The following is a 21,976-nucleotide window of genomic DNA, read 5'->3' on the forward strand; positions in this document are numbered from 1 at the left end:
ATGCCCTGGGTCGACACATTCGGAATATATATCGGGCATGCCTAGCACACGCTTATATTCCAATTAGATGGCGGGATGTGAAGGTGTTGTTCATTCCCAAACCAGGAAAACCCACCTACACAGACGCAAAAAGCTTTCGACCGATCAGCATAACGTCCTTTCTGCTAAAAGGACTAGAAAGATTAGTAGATCGGTTCATTAGGGATACACACATTCCTAAATGGCCACTTCACCATAGGCAACACACCTACCAGAAAGGCAAATCCACGGAGACAGCACTCCATGAACTTACGGTAAAAATTGAAAAGGCGATGTGCGATAAAGAATACGCTTTAGGCGCATTCATGGACATCGAAGGTGCCTTCAATTATGCCTCATTTGCGGCAATTTGTGATGCGGCAAGACAGCATGGAATCGAACCGCTGCTAATCAGTTGGATCCTTCACATGCTAGAGTGGAGAAAAATCCACATATCGGTCGGCCAGAAGTCTATTGAAGCAGGATGTCTCAGGGGCTGCCCACAGGGAGGGGTTCTCTCTCCACTGTTATGGCTCTTGGTGATGGATACCCTGCTGTGGCTCCTGGAGGACAAAAAAGTCTTCGCGCAAGCATTTGCGGACAACCTAGCCGTAATAATTGCCGGCAAGTTTGCGGACACAGTATGTGACCGCTTGGGTGCAACTCTGCATGTAATCCACAGCTGGTGCCTCCGCAATGGACTCACGGTGAACGCTAGAAAGACTGGACTAGCTATGTTCACTAAGAACGTCAGGTGGGGCAGCTATACGCTACCCACCTTAGCAAGGGCGGAAATCCAGCTGGCACAAACAGTCAAGTACTTAGGAGTACATTTCGACTCCAAGTTAACGTGGAAGCATCATATCCAGGAACAATACCAGAAATCCTGCAGATTGCTCTGGTGCTGTAGGAATGCGATAGGTAAGACCTGGGGACTTTCACCTAAACGGATATATTGGATGTATACATCCATAATAAAACCCATTTTGATGTATGCATGCATCGTCTGGTGGCCAAGACTGAACTTTGCTAACAGCAGGAAGCTGCTAACGCAGATTCAGAGACTTGGTTGCCTAAGTATTACTGGAGCAATGAGTACTACGCCGACTGCGGCACTTGAAACCATCCTAAATTTACCCCGCATCCACTTGGAGGTGAAACGGAAAGCAGCCAACGACGCATATAGGCTCGATACCATTGGGGCGTGGAAAGGCGGCCAATCCAACGGGCATGCGTTTATATGGAAATTCCTTGAAAAACATCCGGTAGCCCTGATGCCGATCGATCATATGGTTTCCAGATTCGTCTTTGAAAAGACATACACTGTCGTAATCACCGAAAGAGAAGAATGGTCGATAAGTGGCCATGAGTCTTTTCAGATTACAGACCTAATAATCTTCACCGACAGGTCAGTCACGGAGGATGGATCGGGTGCAGGCGTGTTCTCGGAGAATCCGATTATAGAACTGGCCCGACCCCTCGGAAAAATGACGACCATATTCCAGGCGGAGATATATGCCATTTCATTGGCAGCAGAAGAATGTCTGCGACAAAAATGGAGGGGTCGCACCATTCGAATCTGTTCCGACAGTCGGGCGGCATTATCAGCACTAGATGGCAACAACATATCAAGCCAGTTGGTGTGGAGTTGTCATCAGGTGCTGCTGAAACTTGGCCGACTGAACGAAACATTCCTAATGTGGGTGCCGGGGCACTCTAACATCGCCGGTAATGAGGGGGCTGATAGACTGGCTCGCCGAGGGTCTGGATCCACAATGGTGGGCCCAGAACCAGCTCTTGGAATCCGACCATCTACTGTCAAGTCTACTCTGAAAGGTGAAATTGCAAGGATTCACGCAACCGAGTGGAGAAATTTGGACTCTTGCCGGCAAGCGAAAATCCTTGTGAAGGAGCCTAGGGCCACTAGAGCAGCATTTTTGTTGTCCCTTAAGAAGTGGGACATGAAAACCCTAGTAGGGCTTTTGACGGGACACTGCTCCTTAAACTACCATATGGAAAAGATTGGGGTAGTGGCTTCGGCTGTGTGCAGCCAATGTGAGGAGGAGGAGGAAACTGCCCTGCACTTTTTATGCAGCTGCCCGGCATGCTCAGATCTCAGACGAAGACACCTTGGCAAGGTTTTCTTCAATGAAGAATCTGCACACTCTCTGCCTCTTGAGAATGTTCTCAGATTCGCTAAAGCCTGCGAACACCGTAGGCGGGAAGCCATTGAATAGGCAACTTACGGGGATAGTACAATGGGCCTAATAATGGCCTGAGTGCTCGGAGCTGCGGCTCCCCCCATTTAACTAAACTAACTAACTAACTAGCACAATAGCCAGCGGTTACGTACTTATGAGAATTAACGAATTCAACGATTGACAGATATCGCAAGTCTGACGAAATGATTGAAAAGGCGTCACTGTCATAAAGGCAAGGCGTATCTGCCATAAAGAAATTATTCGGAGCCAAGCAAGGTGCAGGGGTTGATTATAGGGTCAGGGGAACCCCAGTCGTGGTTTAGCGAGAGGTAGTTTTAGTGGGAAAAATCCCACACCCTTAGGGTACGTGAACACTGGGGTTAATCCTTTTAAAGATGCAGTCTATCTGCAAAAGTTAGGCGCTAATCAGTAAAGTGATCATTCGGCTCGCGTTGCCGACATACATACATCGGAGTGCCTCTGCTCCAAACAGAAAAAGATAGCAATGAGAGTGTATTTTTATTTGACATCACCCCCGTCTATATAGCATTGTGGCAGACGGAAAAACCAGAACGTTTCTTAGGAGGTAAAGCACGAATACTGGTAAGTGTGCATTAAGATTCCATGAAAGATTGTTTTGAAAAGTTTTAAACAGAGGTGCCATTTACTTCCGGGCCAATTCTCCACATCCCTCCGAATAGCCACTCCAACCACTCCTGATTATGCAGGTTAAGTGTTTAGGAAATTTAGGTAAATTCTCGTCAGCACTAATCTACAGCCTATATCAAAGGTGTGACAATGCAGTGTACTACGGGCTGCCTATGTGGTTCAAAAACCTATGGTTTAATCTTGGACTCATTCATATTTATTAATAGTTTTATAGAAAATTTGCAGAGGAGATCCTGGGTCTAGTCCAGCTTTCCTTATGTCCATAAAAATAATATATGTACATGCTTCGGTTTGACTTTCAGAAAACGAAAGCTCAACTTTGTTTTTGAAAAGTTGCTGTCTATTTTCAATTTAATATACGCAAAGAAGTAAAACAACTTACTGTCTTTTTAACGAATGAAACAAATCCATATCCCTTTGATTTTAGCGTTTGTGGATCACGAACTACACGGCAGTCTCTGAAAACATTAAAATAAATTTATAATTAAATAGATGCGGGTAACATAAAGTTAATTTAATCAATTGATATGAATTACTGGTAATGTTAACATGTGCCAACAGTGGGTCACATTTTTCAAGCAAAGGCTAAAAATTTTAACCAAAACATGTAATAGTATATTCAGTCGGAACCCATCAGATTGAAGATGCGCTCCTATCAACTGTCGTGGTCGACATACAGTTCCTTCCTAGTAATATTCATCCGAAGGATATATACCACATGTGTTGGAGCACTCTGCATGTACACATCCCCAATAAAATGAACATTTACAAAATGTCAAGTCAAATGCAGCACTAATTAAAAAGGTCTTCCTTCTACAAAAGCCCAGTCAAAATTTTACTCATGTGAAGCTTGGCGCATGGGAGTCAGGCTACGAAGCCATTAACGTTAATTACATCAGTCTTTAAGTCTTCGTCACTGGCAAGACACTTTGGGTGGATCTTTCAACGTCACACTGAAAAATTCACTTGAATGTTTACCCACACACAATTGACCCAAATACAACTTTCTCCTTGAACGTCGAGGAGTCACTATATCATAATTGCAAAATGTCTGCGAACTGCTTCAAGAACAACATTAGAAAAATAGGCGTACATACGTAATTTTATACCAACATTCAAGAAGGAAACTTTCCAGGATTGCTCCTAACTTTCTCAAATATCTATGTATGTACTTAATTAATAGAGTTCGCGATTGTATGTTTAGCGACTTAAAACTCTGAGCAATTATTTTGCAGGAATGGGTGGAGTGCAAGTTGCCTGGGTCGAGTCAGTTTCAGGATTTGCATGAGAAATGGAATTTTTAATTTTACATGGATAGACAATGCTGTCAGCACTCGCAACAGTTGCCTCACCTATCGTTCACATGCTTTGGAGTTTATTGATTTTGTGAAAAAGCATGAGCACTACGGCAAGGAGTTGAGTTTTGGAGTTTCAATGGTTGTGCATTATCATGCAACCCAATCACTTTACTTTTGCGGAATCACATTGGATCCGCTTTAGTTACCGGTCACAATATAGAAAACCCTCCGATTCCTTAAGAAATCAAATACATTAGTTTCTGAATAATCTGGATAATCAAAATTCCGGCGTAGCTGGTCCGATCCCGGGGATGGATGGCTTCAGCCTGTACACCACCGTAGCGTCTCAAGGGGTAGGTGAGGGAAATGAAGGAACTTTGCACCGCATCTGGCAGTGACCAGGAGCATTACTCCGCCTGCTGGAGCGGTTTCGCCACAATCTCTGCTACGGCGGGAGTATGTATAATGTTTTCCGCTCCTTGTCGACCAGAGAATCATCAAGCGTTTCCCGCAATTCGCGCAAATGACTGTACAGCAAGTCGCAGACCAGTACTGCTTTATTACTCGCAGCAACACAATTCCGCCATTCATCAGGGAGCGGATTCGACTTGAAGTCATCGCGGAAAGCGACACAAGGTGCTGTCAATGGGGGCAGACACGAGACATCAACAACACCACGTCGCATTGCAGACAGCAGTTTCAGTCTCACCGGAGCACTCTTCGTCACCTTCCGGTTCACGTCTCGTATGAGGTTCGGGTTGAATTCCAAAGAGAGTGTATAGATTCTCGTGTATTCTCGGAAATGGATCCTTTGCATAAACCAGTTAATTCCAGGTTCTATGCATCTCCAGCAACTCCGAGAATTCTATCTCAAATCAATGATGAGATTGCATCTCGGCTGCGTGCTGGTATGTCACTACTGCAAATACAATCATTTATGTACGGTCAGAAGATTCGCTTTCGTGTTATTGGTTTGAGTGACCAAAGAGATCCGCCATGTAAAATTCGTCTGGAACGTTGGCGGGACCCATTACGGCAGGACATTGCTAGACTGATTCAGATCGGCACTGACAATGCCAGCAGACGGGTGAGAAATAAAGTCGAGAGAGTTTACACAAACTATGCCATCCCCAGTGACACACCCCTAGTTGAAATTCTGGACACACTAAAGCAGAAACTTTCTGCCATATACAGTCGCTTACGACGGTATGGCGAAAGTTGCTTCAAATGTGTCCAGAATGCAACATACGCGAGGAAACAGCGGAGCTTTTTCAGATCTCTCAACGAATCCTAACAGAGCATCCAGACGGTGCAGTTTTCGTTAGCGGAAGCGAAAGAAAACTGGGGTGGGCTTTGAGATTAGCTGCCCAGCATCCTGAGCATGTTGAGTATACCACCGCCGAAGGCACCGGCCATGCCAAAACGCCTGGCATGAATTTTACGGATGTTACCGAAGAGGAAGTTCGACGATCCATAAACAGCTCGAAGAACTGGAGGTGACCAGGTCTGGATCGGGTGCAGAATTTCTGGTATAAGAAATTTACCAGCGTCATGAGTCGACCGGAGGAATTTCCACCTTTCCTCACTTCGGGGATTACCTATCTTATCCCTAAGAAGGACACGGTGCAGGAGCCCGCAGACACAAGACCGATTACTTGCTTATCAACCCTCTACAAATTCATAACGTCTATTATTAGTGGAAGGGTCAATGCGCATCTCGATACCAACAACATTTTGTCCGAGGAGCAGAAGGGCTGCCGAGTTGGGTCAAGGGGTTGTAAAGAGCAACTCATTATCAACTTGGTAGTTGTAGGACAAGCAACTAGAAGCTAAAGAAACCTCTATAGTTGCCACATCGATTATGCCAAGGCTTTCGATAGGATTGGACAAGCGTCGAATCCAAGCCATCCACAAAAGTCATCACGAGCCGCATGCCGGACGTAGCATTGGTGACCTCCACATCGAAGCTATGACCGAGACAGACTTTTACAAGTACCTAGGAATTGTACAAGGAACCCATGCTCGAGTTTGTGATCTGAAAGATGCACTGCTGTCCGAATTCCCGCGACGAGTAAAGCTGGTGCTGAAATCGCAAGTCTCGGGGTAGAATAAAATAAGTGCGTTGAATGTATTCGCTGTCCCTTCACTGGCTTATGCATTCGGAATATTGCCGTGGACGAAGACCGCTCTGGAAAACGTCCAACGGTGGATACGTACAACTGTATCCAAATTCCGAATGCATCATCCAAAGTCTGCCGTCGAGCGGATGAACCTGCCTCGTGACATCGGAGGTAGGGGCGTGGTTGACGTGGCGGCACAACATCATCGCCAAGTCGACTCGCTGCGTGCTTATTTTTACAGTAAAGAGCAGGCGAGTCCCTTGCATGCGGCTGTCTGTAACAAGACTGTGGACTGACTCCACTTAACTTGAAGGATCGATCTTTCAATCCTCTGAGTGGGGTGAAGTCGGACCAAGAGCGGATCGATGAATGGAAGTCGAAGGCAATGCACGGTAAACACGTGAATTGCATCTGCTGAACAGATGGCTGTGTGCTGGGGACCTCTTTCCTGAGACGGAGGGGTTCATGTGTGCCATTCAGGACGGCATGGTCGCCAACCGAGCTTATAAAAAGCTCATCATGAAAGAACGGGTGGAGAACGCCAGTGCTGAATGTGTGGTTCGGCGATAGATACGTTGGACCATCTCATTTCTGACTGTACTGTTATGGCACCGGTGCAATACATCACCAGGCGTAATGCTGGTTATCCATCAAAACCTTGCATACAAGCATGAGCTGATCGCGGGAACATGTCCGGTTTACTGATATGAGCCGCAAGCCGTACTAGATAGTTCTGCTTGCAGCATGTATTGGGACCGGCAAGTTCTGACTAATCGCCATACTGCACATAACAAGCCTGACGTACTGTTAGTTGACAAGACGGGTCGCTATATTATTGATGTTGCTATCCCCCATAATAGCAACATTGAACGGAAATACGTGGAGAAGAAGGTGAACTATGAGCCATTGGCTCGGGAAATCAAAGAAATTTGGCGTCTCGAGCGGGTGGTTGTAGTTCCCATAATATTATCAGCTACAGGTATTGTACCTAAATCCCTTACGGCTTCCCTTGATGTCCTGGGACTTTCGCACAGTCTGGTTCAAACCATGCAGAAGTACACCATTCTGCATACGTGCTCGATGTTGTGGGGAGTGCGAATTCTCCCACTGACCTACCACCGGCCACCACCACCAGTGCCCCTTTAGTTTTTAAGTAGCTACGATCGTCCGAGCCTAAATGCTTGCCACCTACGTATTCATATTTCGAAGCTTTCCCCACAGCATCCGCAGATATTTTTAGCTTCCTCAGGTAGTCGTCTAGCGTCTCATGAAACGTGGGTGCACACTATGATGCTAAGTCTCTTCTTTGTGTGGTTTAAACAATCCTGCTAACCCTTTTGTTCATATTTCCCTATCGACACTTAACGGCATTTCTGGTAAGTTCGCTTAATAAAGCTATTTTAATCATTCCTTTTCAACAGAAGGATTCTAGTACATTGAAGAGCCTTTTTGCTCCTGAGCTTCTTCTAACCCCATATGGTGCGGGGCACGCAGATTCAGTCCTTATTATGCGAACCAGAGGTATTTAATTTATTTGTTATAAAGGCATTTCCATTTCAGTTTACGGTTCACCAAATTGGACCTAGGTGCCTTAATAGACGTCTGCAGATTACCCTCCTGTAGCTGTATCTCTGAACATGACGAGATGTTAATCCCAGAAGGAGCTCATTGTTGCACTAAAATACACACAAGCTAGTCTTTTAAATTCGTGTAACTCCTTGCTTGTTGTGCCAAGGTTTTTTCTGTCTGCCCAGATGACCGCTTCATAAGATGCCGTAACGAGGTGTATATACTCAACGTAGTATTTTTGGGGAGCACCCCTATTTCCTCCCTGCAATGGATCTGCTAATCATCTGCTAGAATTTTCTGTTCACTCCTTGATGGAGTAGACAATTGGAAAGGTATTTTCGCCCTTCCTGCTGGCACAACGATAAAAGCTAAGATAAACTTGTACATATCAAAGAACACCGCGAAGGCTTGATTGACGGAGAACAGGTTAGCTTCTGGTCTGGACCCTGTGTTGATCACACCATTGTGGAGCAGCATATGCACTTCATAGATGTTGTGAATCGGGACTATATCTGGAATGCTGTATGCAGGAGCGGCATTCCGGAGAAGCTAGTAGCTGTGGCAGTGTGACATGCGTCCTATGCTGCATCGAAAAAAGTTTCAGATGCATTTGAAATGAAAAGCAGAATCCGCCGGGGCAGCATGGTATCGCTGATATTATTTCTCTTCGTTATGGTTTACGTTCTCCATGCTGCCTTGCGCGGGAAACGTGAAGGACATCATTTGGCCAAACATTTCTTTTTCAAACACCTCGACTACACTGATTATATCTGCTCAATATTAACTTAATTTTAATCTAATGTTTAGTCTCCTCCTTTGTCTACTCCATAATGTCAATGGCCTGGTAGCAACACATTCTTGTTTTTGTAAAACTCGGATCAATTTAAGAGAAAAACATCGTAAGTTCAGTGGAACAAGTGAAAATGTGATGAAGCAAAGTCAACAGGTAGCGGGCGTTTGACAAAGCGCTATCAACCGTGCACAGTCAGACTATGCTTCAGTTTCGCAATCATTACACTTAACGATGTGCATGTGATAAGCTCACAACAGCAAGACAAATGCAGGCTCCCATGGCGGCTGAAATTCGAAACCATAGCAGAGAGATTAAGGGATTGACGCTCTACCCCTTGAACCATGGCGTCGAATGGTTTTTGGTGTGATGTAATCCCCCCAACATTTGACATCTGTTTCATTTTTAACTCCCATGCCATGCAGTCCAATGCGCTTCTTAGTTATGGTAATGTAGTACCTTCTCGACTGTTTTCAGCACAAAGGATGTCAGACAAACTGATCTAAACAATTTAACGTGAAAAGGATCCTTTATACTCTCTTTTGGAATGAATTCTGTTTTTCCATTCCCCCTCCTTCCCTCTCTATGCCTCTGATACTTGCTTTTTTCCTGAATCATCCTTTTTAACTCTCATGGGGTATCAGAGTATCTTGCGGCGTCGAGTGGCGTCCCTTGAGTCAGATATTTATTCCAAACTATGCCCTCTAGGCATAAACACCCAAAACACGGATGAGACGATTTTTTGGTTGAAATTATAGTTTTGAATATTTCGGCAGAGGGTGAAAAGGTGCGATGCTAATATTGAGGTTGTCTTTTGTTTTAAAATGTGTAGTGCGCAACAGACTTTTGATTTCCAATAGAAAAGGGGCAGAGAAAACCATCCCTTTCGCGTTTGTAACGCTTCAACGCCTCTTTGAAGGTCTATAATCATTCAACTAGTTTTGCCCTGTCATCTGTTTTGAGACCTATCCTGTTTCCTATATCTGTAGGATTCTGTGATTGTTTTTTGTAATAAAGACCTGGAGATTTGCCAAGTCATCGCAGAAAGTTCATTCAACGGCAATCTACGATCGTTATGAACCGCATTCTCGATCTTCCACAAGCTCGCCAGCCTCTGATTTTCAAGGAAGTACGGCGACACCACTTTTACAAACTTGTACTCTTCGCAACTGCATCATAATAAATAGTTCTACTTTAATTTTATTAAAAATGTCAATCCACCACAACGAGGTAGCAGATGATGGCCTGGATTTCACACTTGGCTGGAGATTGGATCAGCATTTTTCGCAAGGTATGCTCCTGCGTCAAGAGTTTTCAACAACTTCGAATCGGTCTCATTTTTAAGGAGAGGAGTCAGCCTCCAGGACAGTGGACAATATATTGAAGAATCTATGGCCGTGAGAGCCTCATTGCATTTCCGTTTTGAATGCGCCTAATATTCAATTTGGAAAATAACGTACTTCATCAATGTGATATTTGCGAAATACCCTTTTAGTTCAAAAAAGGAAACATCCTGATTTTTTTCAACAAGGTAACTTTTACTGGGAATTAAGAACAAAACATTGTATGCAAATTTTCTACTTACGATATTTCTCCAAATGGTGCAAAAGCATCTTTCAGCTGTTGTGTTTCAATTTCCGAACTCAAGTCGCCAACAAAAATGTGAAAATGTTCTGAAAATAGATAAAAAATGGAAGCAACTGTATTGACTTTTCCTTTTTCATACATATAGTAGTCGACGAAATCGATATAGCAGAACATTTGGGCAGGGAAACGAAACAAATGCTAGATTATTCCTAGAATATATTCATGACTTCACTATTTTAGTACCTACCACACATAAGATGTACAATATATCATAGTTACTATTGTAGATCAGAAAATCAGATACCGAGAATAGTGGTTTGCAACACGAGACTTCACACCCTGCTATGAAATTTTGTGGAATATGTGGAATTATTGCATAAGTAGATTTAATTTGAGGAAAGCTTCGCATAGCGACAAAAAAACCTGAGGGTTGGAACTGCATAAACTGCATCTTCAGTATAGTTTTTGAACGGCGGGAGCTGGATAGTTTTCTCAATACTTCCAGATTCATTCAAATCAATTTCTAGAAAACTCATTAAATCCTGTACCATTGCAGTCCATCGCTGAAAGAAAAAGCAACCCCAAAGCCGACGTTTCTCACTTTGCTTACGCCACAACTACAATTTTCTTTTCTATCTTTGTCTAGATTTTATGACCTAGGTTAGTAGGTCTGGTAAGTGTGTTCTACCAAGGGTATGTGTGTATACACTTGTCGCCAGCAACCATAATTTTTAGTGAGGAGTATATTGTTAAACCTTTTTTCTGTCGTTTTTATATCCACAGACCAGCTCCAGATTTCAAAGAGACTGAGTACATTCAACGACTTTGGGTGGGGGGCTATCCCATTGGCGGGCTTGACATACATTCTCTTTCGCATTTGGAGAATATCATCATATCGCCGTCGTCATCGTCGCTGTCGTTGCTGTAGTCATCGCAGAAGTTATTCGAGAAACACAATTTCAAATGGCCATCATGGGAGTCCTAGCAAAAAGGCACATTGTCGCCTATGAGTTCAGTAAATTACATGAGCTTTAGCGGAAATAAAATGCTCGAGGGATATAAACTGAAACGTGCCTAACTTACAGGATATAACGCGTGTGCGGGAAAATACAACCAAGTGTGGAGTGTGTGATTAAAAGAAATATAATGCATCATGTTAGCAAAATGAGACTTTCCCATATAACTAGTTTCTTCTACGACTGGCTTCCCTCTGGTTTATGATTTGTTATTGTTGTTATTGTTGCTAGTACCAACGATATACGTAAGGATATTCGAACGTGTTCAGAGTGTATTAAAGACCACTAATTTTAGCATTGATTTAGGGATATTTCTTCTGAGATGTAACTTGCCCAGAAACAGGGACACTATGCTGATCCACATGAATATGTGATTTATTTGCTTTTCCTCCAAAAGAGTGCGAATAAAGAGTTTGGCATCATTAGTTTAAGTTCCCAGTTGAGTAGGTATGCAGTTTTAGAACTAACAGATTTTGCAGTGGTGCTTATGTATTTGCACAAAATCGGACACAATTGCAAACTGCTACACAGTCACTTACAGCAAACCTAAAAAGGCAACTAAGGATCTACCCGCTCTGAAGGGGATTATTTAGAATCTATGACGAAATTCATATATCAAATTCTCATAAGTCCTTCTCACAGATCACCTCTAAAAATCCAATAATAATTATAATCGTTGGCGCAACAATCGATATTGGATCAGGGCCTTGAAGTGTGTTAGAGCACTTCATTCAAGACAGTAAGGGTACACTGCAGGATATTGTAGGAGACAATGCGGTCAGCATTGCACTCGCCCGAGATTATTACCCTGATTTGACTCAGGTACTCATTCACAGCTGAATCGACTGGTATCCGACGTCAAATCACAAATTCCACTGCCACCCATCAGATTTGAACCGCAACCTCCCGTATGACAGCCTTGTGTTTTAACCACTCAGCTATCTGGAAATCCAACATCTCATAACCGGTTTTCCGAAATGCGCTGCAAGTCTTCCTGAAAAGTAGCACACCCTTCTTCTACCGTTCTGCCCTTGTGTTTACGGAGCGACCCACTCTGGAAGAGTAGATTCGGAGCAGTGAAGTTGCCTTCCTTTTCTAAGATCTAAGATATCTATTGGATTGCACTGTTAGTCATAGACAGGTGCTCTGACATAAGTGACCTAATGTTCTTCGACTAGATCTTTCGAAGGAATGAAAATGAGATGCGTTTTTCCAAATATTTTTATTCATATTTAGATTTTTGTATATAATGTATTGAAGACGATATTAGTTAAGTAATAATAATAATAATAATAACATTGCTAGACTGATTCAGATCAGCACTGACAATGCCGTTGTTGAAATTCTGGACACACTAAAACAGAAACTTTCTGTCATATGCAGTCGGTTACGACGGCATGGCGAAAGTTATTCCAGACGTGTCCAGAATGGAACATACGCGAGGAAACAGCGGCGCTTTTTCAGATCTCTCAACGAATCCCAACAGAGCGCCCAGACAATACAGTTCTCGGTGACGGAAGCGAAAGAGTATTGGGGTGGACTTTGGGGGTTATCCAACCAGCATGCTGAGTGGATCACCGCCGAAGGCACCCGCCATGCCAATACACCTGGCGTGAATTTTGCGGATGTTACCGAAGAGGAAGTTCATCGAGCCATAAACATTTTGAAGAACTAGTGGGGCCCAGGTCTGGATCGGGTGCAGAATTTCTGGTATAAGAAATTTACCAGCGTACACAGTCGGTTGGCACGCAAGGCGAGTTGGGTCAAAGGATTGCAAAGAGCAACTCATTATCGACTCGGTGGTTGTAGGACAATCAACTAGAGGCCAAAGAAACCTCTTCAGTTGCTATATCGATTATGCCAAGGCTTTTGAAATGACAAGACGGGTCGCTCCGCGTATATTATTGATGTTGCTATACCCCATAATAGCAACATTGAACGGAAATACGTGGAGAAGAAGGTGAACTATGAGCCATTGGCTCGAGAAATCAAAGAAATTTGGCGTCTCGAGCGGATGGTTGTAGTTCCCATAATATTATCAGCTACAGGTATTGTACCTAAATCCCTCACGGCTTCCCTTGATGTCCTGGGACTTTCGCACAGTCTGGTTCAAACCATGCAGAAGTACACCATTCTGCATACGTGCTCGATGTTGCGGGGTGTACTCGACGGATTCTCCCACTGACCTACCACCGGCCACCACCACCAATGCCCCTTTAGTTTTTAAGTAGGTAGGATCGTCCGAGCCTAAATGCTTGGCACTTAGTGCTAGTATTAGGTAAAATCCGGCATCTGCCGAGATTGTGATAACTCGGAAAATAATAATCGTTAGCCCAACAATCCATGTTGGATCAGGGCCTTGAAGTGTGTTAGAGCACTTCATTCAAGACCGTAACGGTACACTAGGAGGCAATGTCGTCAGCATTGCGCTCGCCCGAGATTATTACCCTGATTTGACTCAGGTACTCATTCATAGCTGAGTCGACTGGTATCCGACGTCAAATTACGATACAAATTCCACTGCCACCAGTGAGATTTGAACCGCGACCTTCCGTACGACAGCCTTGCGCTCTAACCACTCAGCTATGCGGACATAATATTAGTTAAGTGACGGCCAAAATTATTAATTATTCTTTGGTCCCTTTTTAAGGTTTTGTGTAAAAAACCTTAGTAAAATCGGTTGACTGTCTATCTGTCTGCATATCCGACACACGCAGTTTTCTCGGAGACGGGTGTTTAGTACTTTTCGAAGCCGGCCTTAGTTTTGACATTTGCTTGAAAGGTGGGGAGTGGGGGGTTGAAAGTGATCATCTTTTTAACAAACCCATTCTCAGAAATTACTCAACCGAAAAATCTGAAAAAAAACAGAGGGCTGCCACTATATGGTGCTTAGGCCCCAAAATACCCTCCATATCAATACCTGTTCAAATAAAGTTAATAATTGTACATTACTATAATTTTTAGTAATTGACAGGAAAACCCCCCTTAATCTCACCCTAGAATCACGAAATGTAGGCTACAGCATAGAACATGATCCTGCCAAATTTGGTGAAAATCTCACTATTACTAACAAAGTTATACTACGTCAAAGCTGTCGCTTCTGTGCAAATTCAAGACTATGAATGTCAATATCACTTGAAAGTGGATATTTTCACATTTTCACATATGCATATATTACGTCCTACATACTAAGAAATACACACCCAAATCTCTTTATAAAAGAAATACATAATAGCTTTCATACCTGAAGCGTCTAGCTTCCGGTTTCCCGACTTGTTTTGACATTTTCATCAGTCACCAGGAAATGTTTGACTTCAATAATGCAGACCGTGCAGTGATTTTGACCGGAAGTAAGCCCTCGTCATAAATGATACAGGAATGAAATGGGGCTTGTCACTCATGAGCTGAGTTTTACCAAAAAAGTGGTCACTAAATTGTTAAGACTCACGATGTTACGGGCATGTGTTAAACGAGTTTAGCATGGAACTGGCAATAACTGATAGACTCTCTGCCATTTTAAAGGAACATACGATCGTGAAAGGTCTAATTATGACACACGTCGTCCGCTCCGCAATCTTGAGACACAGAAAAGATATTCTGGCCAAAATGAGCAGTTCCGCATCTTTAACTGTACAAGCCCTTGTATCGGTCTATTCAAGTCGAGTGACCAAACGTAGCAACCATCGCGCAGTGGGCGTACCAAAATCACAGACGAAATGTTTCATAAAAGAATATACACAATTATTTCGTTTTCTAATTATGTTTGCCTTACAAATATACTTACATATATGGTTCTCATTTACCCCTTGTTGGGGTATAACCCGTCAACCACACTTACGCACTATCGCACTATTTTATCGTTAGTGGTTATCTGAAATGACTTTCAGCACCCCACAACTTTCTGAGTTCTCTACATTCTCTCCCTACTATACTGCGTCAAGTATGTTACCTTTGAGGTGATCCACGTGTCCTCCATCTTGGGAGAGTAGATTCCACTGCATGGCGTAGCAAGCAATGCAATTGACGCACCTCTGACCACTGCCACTTCTGCTTTCCGATTGCATACGAGTGCCAGGCCTGCACGCAGACCTAGTTCTCCGTTTGTAATAATATCCGGCCAATATACTCTGATGACACAGACAAATGCTGATGAAGGATTGGATCTTACAGTAGGGGTCCATGTGTACCCCCATATAGCAGCACAGAAAGAACATTGGCACAGAACAGTCCCAATTTTATGAAGGTGTTGAGATAACTGCATTTCAACATATGATCCGATACCACTGTTGGCAGAAACCAGTGCCAACTTAACGACGCTTTCGAAGCTGTGCCCATTAATGCAAACAGGGAGTGTACGGTCACCCACCAGACTGAGGTTCTGGTTTTGTTGCCGTTTATTTGGACTGAAGATATCTATCTGCCATTCCAAATGCCAATTGGCCAAGATCCATGACCCCTTGAGAGAGCAAACACATATCATCAGCGCAATCGAGGTTTTTGAGAAAGACGTCATAGTCGATTGAACTTCTCCACCTCCTCCGGACAAGGGAACATCGGTGCCAAGATGCAAATTTGGCGGACTACGATAAATAACTCTGCGAGGTGACCGTCAAGCGCGTCAGCGAATTTATGGCGGCGATTTGTTATTACATATTACATCTTCCAATAGGGTGATTTATTTTGGGCCACCTTGTAGACGCCTGAAATATGCGAAAACAACCATATATTTGGGAATTACCATCACCGACAGCGTGTCTTTGTACTCGCAGCTAATCAAGTATCAGTTCTTCGATTGATGCCTTTCGATTGGTAATAGGTTTGACCGAAGACGCTAATCATGCTCAGACCACACCTGACGTAATTAATCTATTGATGAGGATGTACAGACATGTACATATGCATGCATTGGCCGATTAAGTGGAATAAAAATGGTAAAGTTCGGATCACATATGAGTGCGTCAAGTATTTTCCTGACCCGCTCCTCTGGTCAGGAACATACCTGATGTAGTAGATGTAGATGGATTTGAAATGGTAGCTTGAAGGAGATTTTTTTCTCGCCCAGTTGCATGTCCTCAGTGTTAGTGCATTCCCTGACACCGTAATTCAAACGACATAAGTGTTCATGCAGTGAACGGTAGCTGCTTTCTCGCAAAATGAAAGATGAAATTTCTCGCGATATGGCAGCTATAGCATGATAGGCGTTAGGAATAATGATGGACAGTCATGAATTTCATATGTTTTGATGTTAGTGCGGTCCTGTGATGCCTTATGTCTTTTTATTATATGCCAAGTGGTAGTCAACTCATTTAGTGCTTCCTCTTTACTCCTTGGTGGAGTATAGGGCATCCAGACAGTCAGATTGTGCGTCAGTTTCACTATCATCACACTTAACGCTGTGCAAGTAATGAGACAAACACAAGACGAACAGAGATAACCATAACGACTATAATTCGAACCCAGAACAGCGAGATTAGGAGGCTGACGTTCTATCCCCTCGACCAACGTGCCGTCACCAGTTTACTCATGAAAAGGTTTAAATGTGGATCTCCGCAATGAGTTGATTTCATGTCGCCTCGAACTCGACGAAGGCGATCAAACCTAAGTCTGTTTCGTACTGATCTAAAATGTACCTGGTCATGAAGACATACTGGAGGTTATCTAGGGCTATTGACGCAGGGCTGACTCAACGGAAGCATACACTCTGGAAGGGGAGTTAATTTTTGGATGATACGCTTCCGGCTTGGTTATTTCCCGTTGAGCTTGCACTGTGGCAGTTGCAGAACGTTTAAGGTGACATCCATATAGCGGACAGATCTCATTGTTGGACAAGTATTTGAACAGATCGGTGACTGTCCCTTTATTGCGACATACAGTGGTTTCATTTCTGAGCGGAACTCAATATACACCGTTGCTGCAGAAGCTTTCACAGCGAGGATTCGTTATGCTACCCAAGTTAATTTCAGTCAGAAAAGATTTATGAATGTTTACATGTTAAATTCCGGGATTTTCATGTCCTTCGGTAGAAATAACAAAAAGGTAACACTGAGAACAGAACAACAGCACCGTTGTTGTTGCAGTACCCAAGCAAATTGTGGAACAAGGACACTTTCTGACGTGGGCTAATGCTAAGCTCTTCAAGGAAGTAGATAACGTGAAGAAGCTGAACGATATTAAAGGTTTCACATGTCATTAATTCACCCTAAAGGCTGAACACTATAATTTTTTGTGTTTCTGAGAATGGTTCCGTGAAATAACTGAACAGTTCCTAGCTCCAGCATTTCTTCCAGTTTGCAACTAACGCCAAAAGCACGGCGTAGAAAAATACTTTCATTTGATACCTCGGATGCCAACATTTAGTGAAAAAACATTTTAAACTCCCTTTTCCATGTATTGAGACTCTCTTAGATTTAATGTAGAGCGATGTTACTCATGCGTGGGTGTGCGCACCCCACAAAATTTCGTACTAACAAATATAACCGTTTGTAAAAAAGTATGCATGACAGACAAACCGGCCCTTCCACCTGGCGCCATCCCAGTTGGTCGATAGGAGTGTGGCAACACATCGGAGGCGTGAACCACGACCGCATTGCAGTGGTAAATTCGCCTCTACCGAAGCACTGTACGATCATTGCCGCCGCTGGCGGCTTGGTACGAGACCGGCGCGCAAACGTTCCTTCTTTTGGACCAGACCGCCGACGTGAACGGCCGCAAGTAAAAACTAAATGAAATGTTGTAAAAAATTCAACTTGAAATTCCGTAGAATCCCCGATCCGATAACAATATGTTAGCTTTCCGTCTCATACGCAACATAGTGTCCGTGCACAAAACAAACGCTTCTGCCCGCATTTGAAACAACCGTCCTAAGTTACCAGTCCAAACTGAGAATAAAGGTTAAAGGGACGTACCAGCTGGTGTGTGATTGCTCATTTTTAGTGCGTAAGCAACCATCGATGTCCCTCAACCGCAGTGCCTGGGAGGTGAACACCTTGAATATGGTGGCATCAAATGCTACAAGTGATTCAGATTTGAAAAAGGTGGCGCTCAACCGAAGCACTACTTTACCTAAAACACAAACAAAATTTTGGTAACCTCACCACTTGGGCCCAACGAAGGGGGTAGCGGAGAAGCAAATATAAAAGAATGATATCTATTAGAAGTTTCTTCGCAATTGGAAATAGTTCCGGCCAGTAATGGTGATGTAAAATCCTTCGGAAAGAGGGATATGGCTCCATTTGTATGTACTTGCGCATCAGCAAGGGCTACACCTACAGCAACCCCCCGTTGTTCTGCGGCGGAGGTAAATTCGCGGGGATTTCCCTACTGGATTGCCGCTTATCTCCACAGGTCACGTGTCCTAACTTTTTGATGAAAATCATTCATGGGTTTTCCCGAGCAAGGGAGGGGCACTCTGCATGTATCAACATTCTCCGCAGTAACATGATACGGTCATGGATTAGTTGGAGATTGTGGTAAAATAGGAGGAACCTAGAGCAAACTCTAGGAAAGGTGCTGGTATCATGAAATCTTGTGCAGAGAGTACTAGTATGTTGGAGGGATTGGGACGTTATCAACTCCATGATCGGATCTATCCAGATTAAAGTATCAAAAGCTGAAGAGACTAGCGTGAAAATGTGGTTACGAATACCTATACACCATAGAGGAAAGGAGAGCAAGCAAGATTGAGGTAACTCCGTTCTGGGATGTGATATTTTATGGTGATTCCACAGGGCAGGTGGCGTATCGAGGTGGTTTTAAGGAGTAAAAATAACACACACTGCCATGTCTAAGCTAATGTCTATTCAAGATTTACACACCGTCAAAAAAAAACAGACAGACATATAGACATTAATTTCAATTACACAAGACCTTAAAGAGAAGATAATGGAAGTGATAAAAGATTATAAGTTTGAAAAGGAAAAATCCTACAGATAATCGAATGAATTCCGTCAGCAGCTTGGCGCAAGAAAGCCGACAAAGAAAATGATAGACATGTAGTGAAAGTTGTCAGGAAACAGTTTTACAAGTGGATATCAGCTCAATCTGCTATTAGAGAGCTTGATTATCCTCTCATTTGGAACCAGCTGCAAAGGACTGAGAAAATCTTAGTTGGTCGATACGGCATGCAGTAAAATAGTAATGTGGAAACATTTTGCTTCTGTCACTTAATATACTAGTTCTAAAAATCAATGAAAAACTTACCATAATGCGGAGTTGGCTCACAATCTACATTCATGCGCAAATAATTTGAAACTTCAAAAACATGGGAATAAAAACAATTTATTCATTTTCACATTGCTTTTTCCACTTCAATTAACACTAATGGATTCATAGCATAGCAGTGCAATGGAGACGACTCCCATCCATTCTGACTTCTAGTAGCGAAGGTACTTAATCTCCATTGTACTCAATTACAAAAACGCGTAAACTGATCATCTTAGCTATCATCAACATTATCACTAGAAGTACACCGAAAGAGCAAAAACAAGCGACGAAGTAGGCAAAGATAGCATGAAAGGTCTACGGTTTTCATTAGCATATTTGCGTAACTTTTAGGCAGAACATTGTAATTTATGTATTCGAAAGCGGGCAGGACGATATTAGCATAAACAGAAGATTATGAGAAGCGCATGTGCCACTTAAGACGAGTAAACTTTCTCTTTGACCCTATTCAGTGGATGTTCCTTGGACCCGGGGCTTTTTGTTATCACCACTTGCCCGCAGTTCGCAGTTGATGAATATTGATATGAGGGTGAAAAATCCTATTACATGGAGTAATATTCTTAACCCTAGGCACTTGGAATTTACACGGCTTCGTCCTCTTAACTGTTTGTATATGTGGGGAAATTTAAGCAATCCGGACGAACGTAGTCCATGGGCAATTACTTTAGCGTGAATCTCCCAATTCTATTCCCATTTGAGAAATTAAGTGATATGCAATTAAGCCTTTAAATCAGCCATAATAAGCACTAAGTATGTAAGGCCACAGTACGGAATATAATATTTCCACTACTGAACCTTTTCGCGCAACTACAGTATTTCACTGATCAAGGTACTCAGCTAGTCGGTTATTTTTGGGATTCTCCAGGTAATTGTTAAACCAGTTCTAAGCATTGTAATATTGGCAAAGAGCCCAACAGGGCCAACAGGACCTTGTAGGGTTAGAATTCAACAAGTACGGGGAAAATTTCTCAGTATTGTTATGAATACATAAAGTTTTCGCAACAAAACCTTGCCACGCAAAAAGGATGAATAACTTAGCATATTTGAAATAAGAGTCTTTTGATGAGGCACATTTTCCATTTTCAATAATTACTCGCTGTTTGAGGAATGTGTCCAAACGTCGGAAAATGATTCTTGCAAATTCCTCGGAGATTCTTGAAAACTTTTCTACGTAGATAATCGTCGTTGACAAATTTATTAAGCTTGACCTCGTGGTACTTCAATAAATTCACAATGAGCCTTGAAAATTCAGGGAAACATTTTCAGTCTTTGAAAACAATTACAAAGTATTTTCCCAGCACAGAGACTGTGACCCGAACAACTTGACATTGCGTTCAGGAATCATATTTCGAAATTATAACTTTTCTGTGTGCATGCTACACGCCCCTAATTCCGTCCCGGGAATATAATTGTCTATTAAAACTTTTATTTATTCCGAGATTTTCTCGCGCGACCATTAAGGCTCAGGGTAATTTCTCATTTTTTATTATCCTTTCTGACCCTCCCACCCATTACCAGGCCCGTTGCCACCAATCGCCCGGCCATTGTACTTTACTGGGTTGGGGGTGATTACGCACGCGGCTATGGAAGCATGTCCCCAAAAGAGCATTTTTTTGTTTGTTGTCCTGTTTCCACTACTTTTAACAACCGAAATATTTATGAGTTGAATAATAAAACATTTTTCGCGGTAATATCTCGTAAAATTTACACGAGAACTTACGCACCGCGACAATGTTGAAAGTGTAGCGAAAATGACCTCGAAATAGCTGGCGCAAATAGTGAGCAACAGCAGTTCATGCCTTTGCGGTCCATTTCATTGTTGTATTGCGTGAGGAGTTTTGTTAATTTTTCAAATGGGGGAAATATGAGTGGAATTTGGAGAAAGCACGGCATTGTTTTATTTGAGACAGTTTTATGGGTCCTCACGGTGATCCATCAGAAAATACTTCGGGAATATTAACAGAGTGAATACCAGTTTATGGCTCGTGCTTATTTCTGTTATCTAGATAAATTTCGACTATTGATAAGCCTGAGTGCATATTCGCCCTGAAAATTATTGGATATTTAACCCCCTTCCTTAAAGAGCACTTAAGCCATCCATTCCTAAAGAAACTTATCAAGTGAAGAATCAAAGATTAAGATGTTTTAAACATTAATAACTATCTATACTTCTGAGCTCTCGGTTTATCCTGATGGATACCAGCCGCTAGGTCATCTACACGCGAGTCCATTGTATGCTGCTGTTGATTGGGGTACGACAATTATGGGGGAATCGGAGAAAATTTACAAGATATACAGCTTTTACCATTAAGTTACTGACAACATCCATGATAAGCGATAGGTGTCCGACCGAAATTAATTCCAGGAAACCTACTCATATCACCCTATATGTCTTATATTTAGTCGCTGAACAGGAACGATTTCGGAACTCTTTTGATTTGCAAAAGCAACTACTGTTCTGTGCTAAAGCTGAATGAATCAATCCCTC

At 42.8% G+C, this 21,976-nt stretch overlaps 1 protein-coding gene across 4 annotated transcripts in view; it reads right to left on the reverse strand.

Moving 5' to 3' along the window:
- LOC119650737 (nucleolysin TIAR-like) overlaps positions 1-21,976 on the reverse strand; it is a 360,280-nt gene that overhangs the window by 38,691 nt on the left and 299,613 nt on the right. For all 4 annotated transcript variants that reach the window (XM_038053800.1, XM_038053801.1, XM_038053799.1 and 1 more), the window contains 2 exons: positions 10,251-10,338; positions 3,271-3,346 (listed from right to left, as the gene is read on the reverse strand). In XM_038053800.1, the coding sequence (XP_037909728.1) occupies positions 3,271-3,346; positions 10,251-10,338 (164 nt within the window). The remainder of the gene's footprint in view (positions 1-3,270; positions 3,347-10,250; positions 10,339-21,976) is intronic.

This window comes from Hermetia illucens, chromosome 3 (genome assembly GCF_905115235.1).
Source record: "Hermetia illucens chromosome 3, iHerIll2.2.curated.20191125, whole genome shotgun sequence".
Lineage (NCBI taxonomy): Eukaryota > Metazoa > Arthropoda > Insecta > Diptera > Stratiomyidae > Hermetia > Hermetia illucens.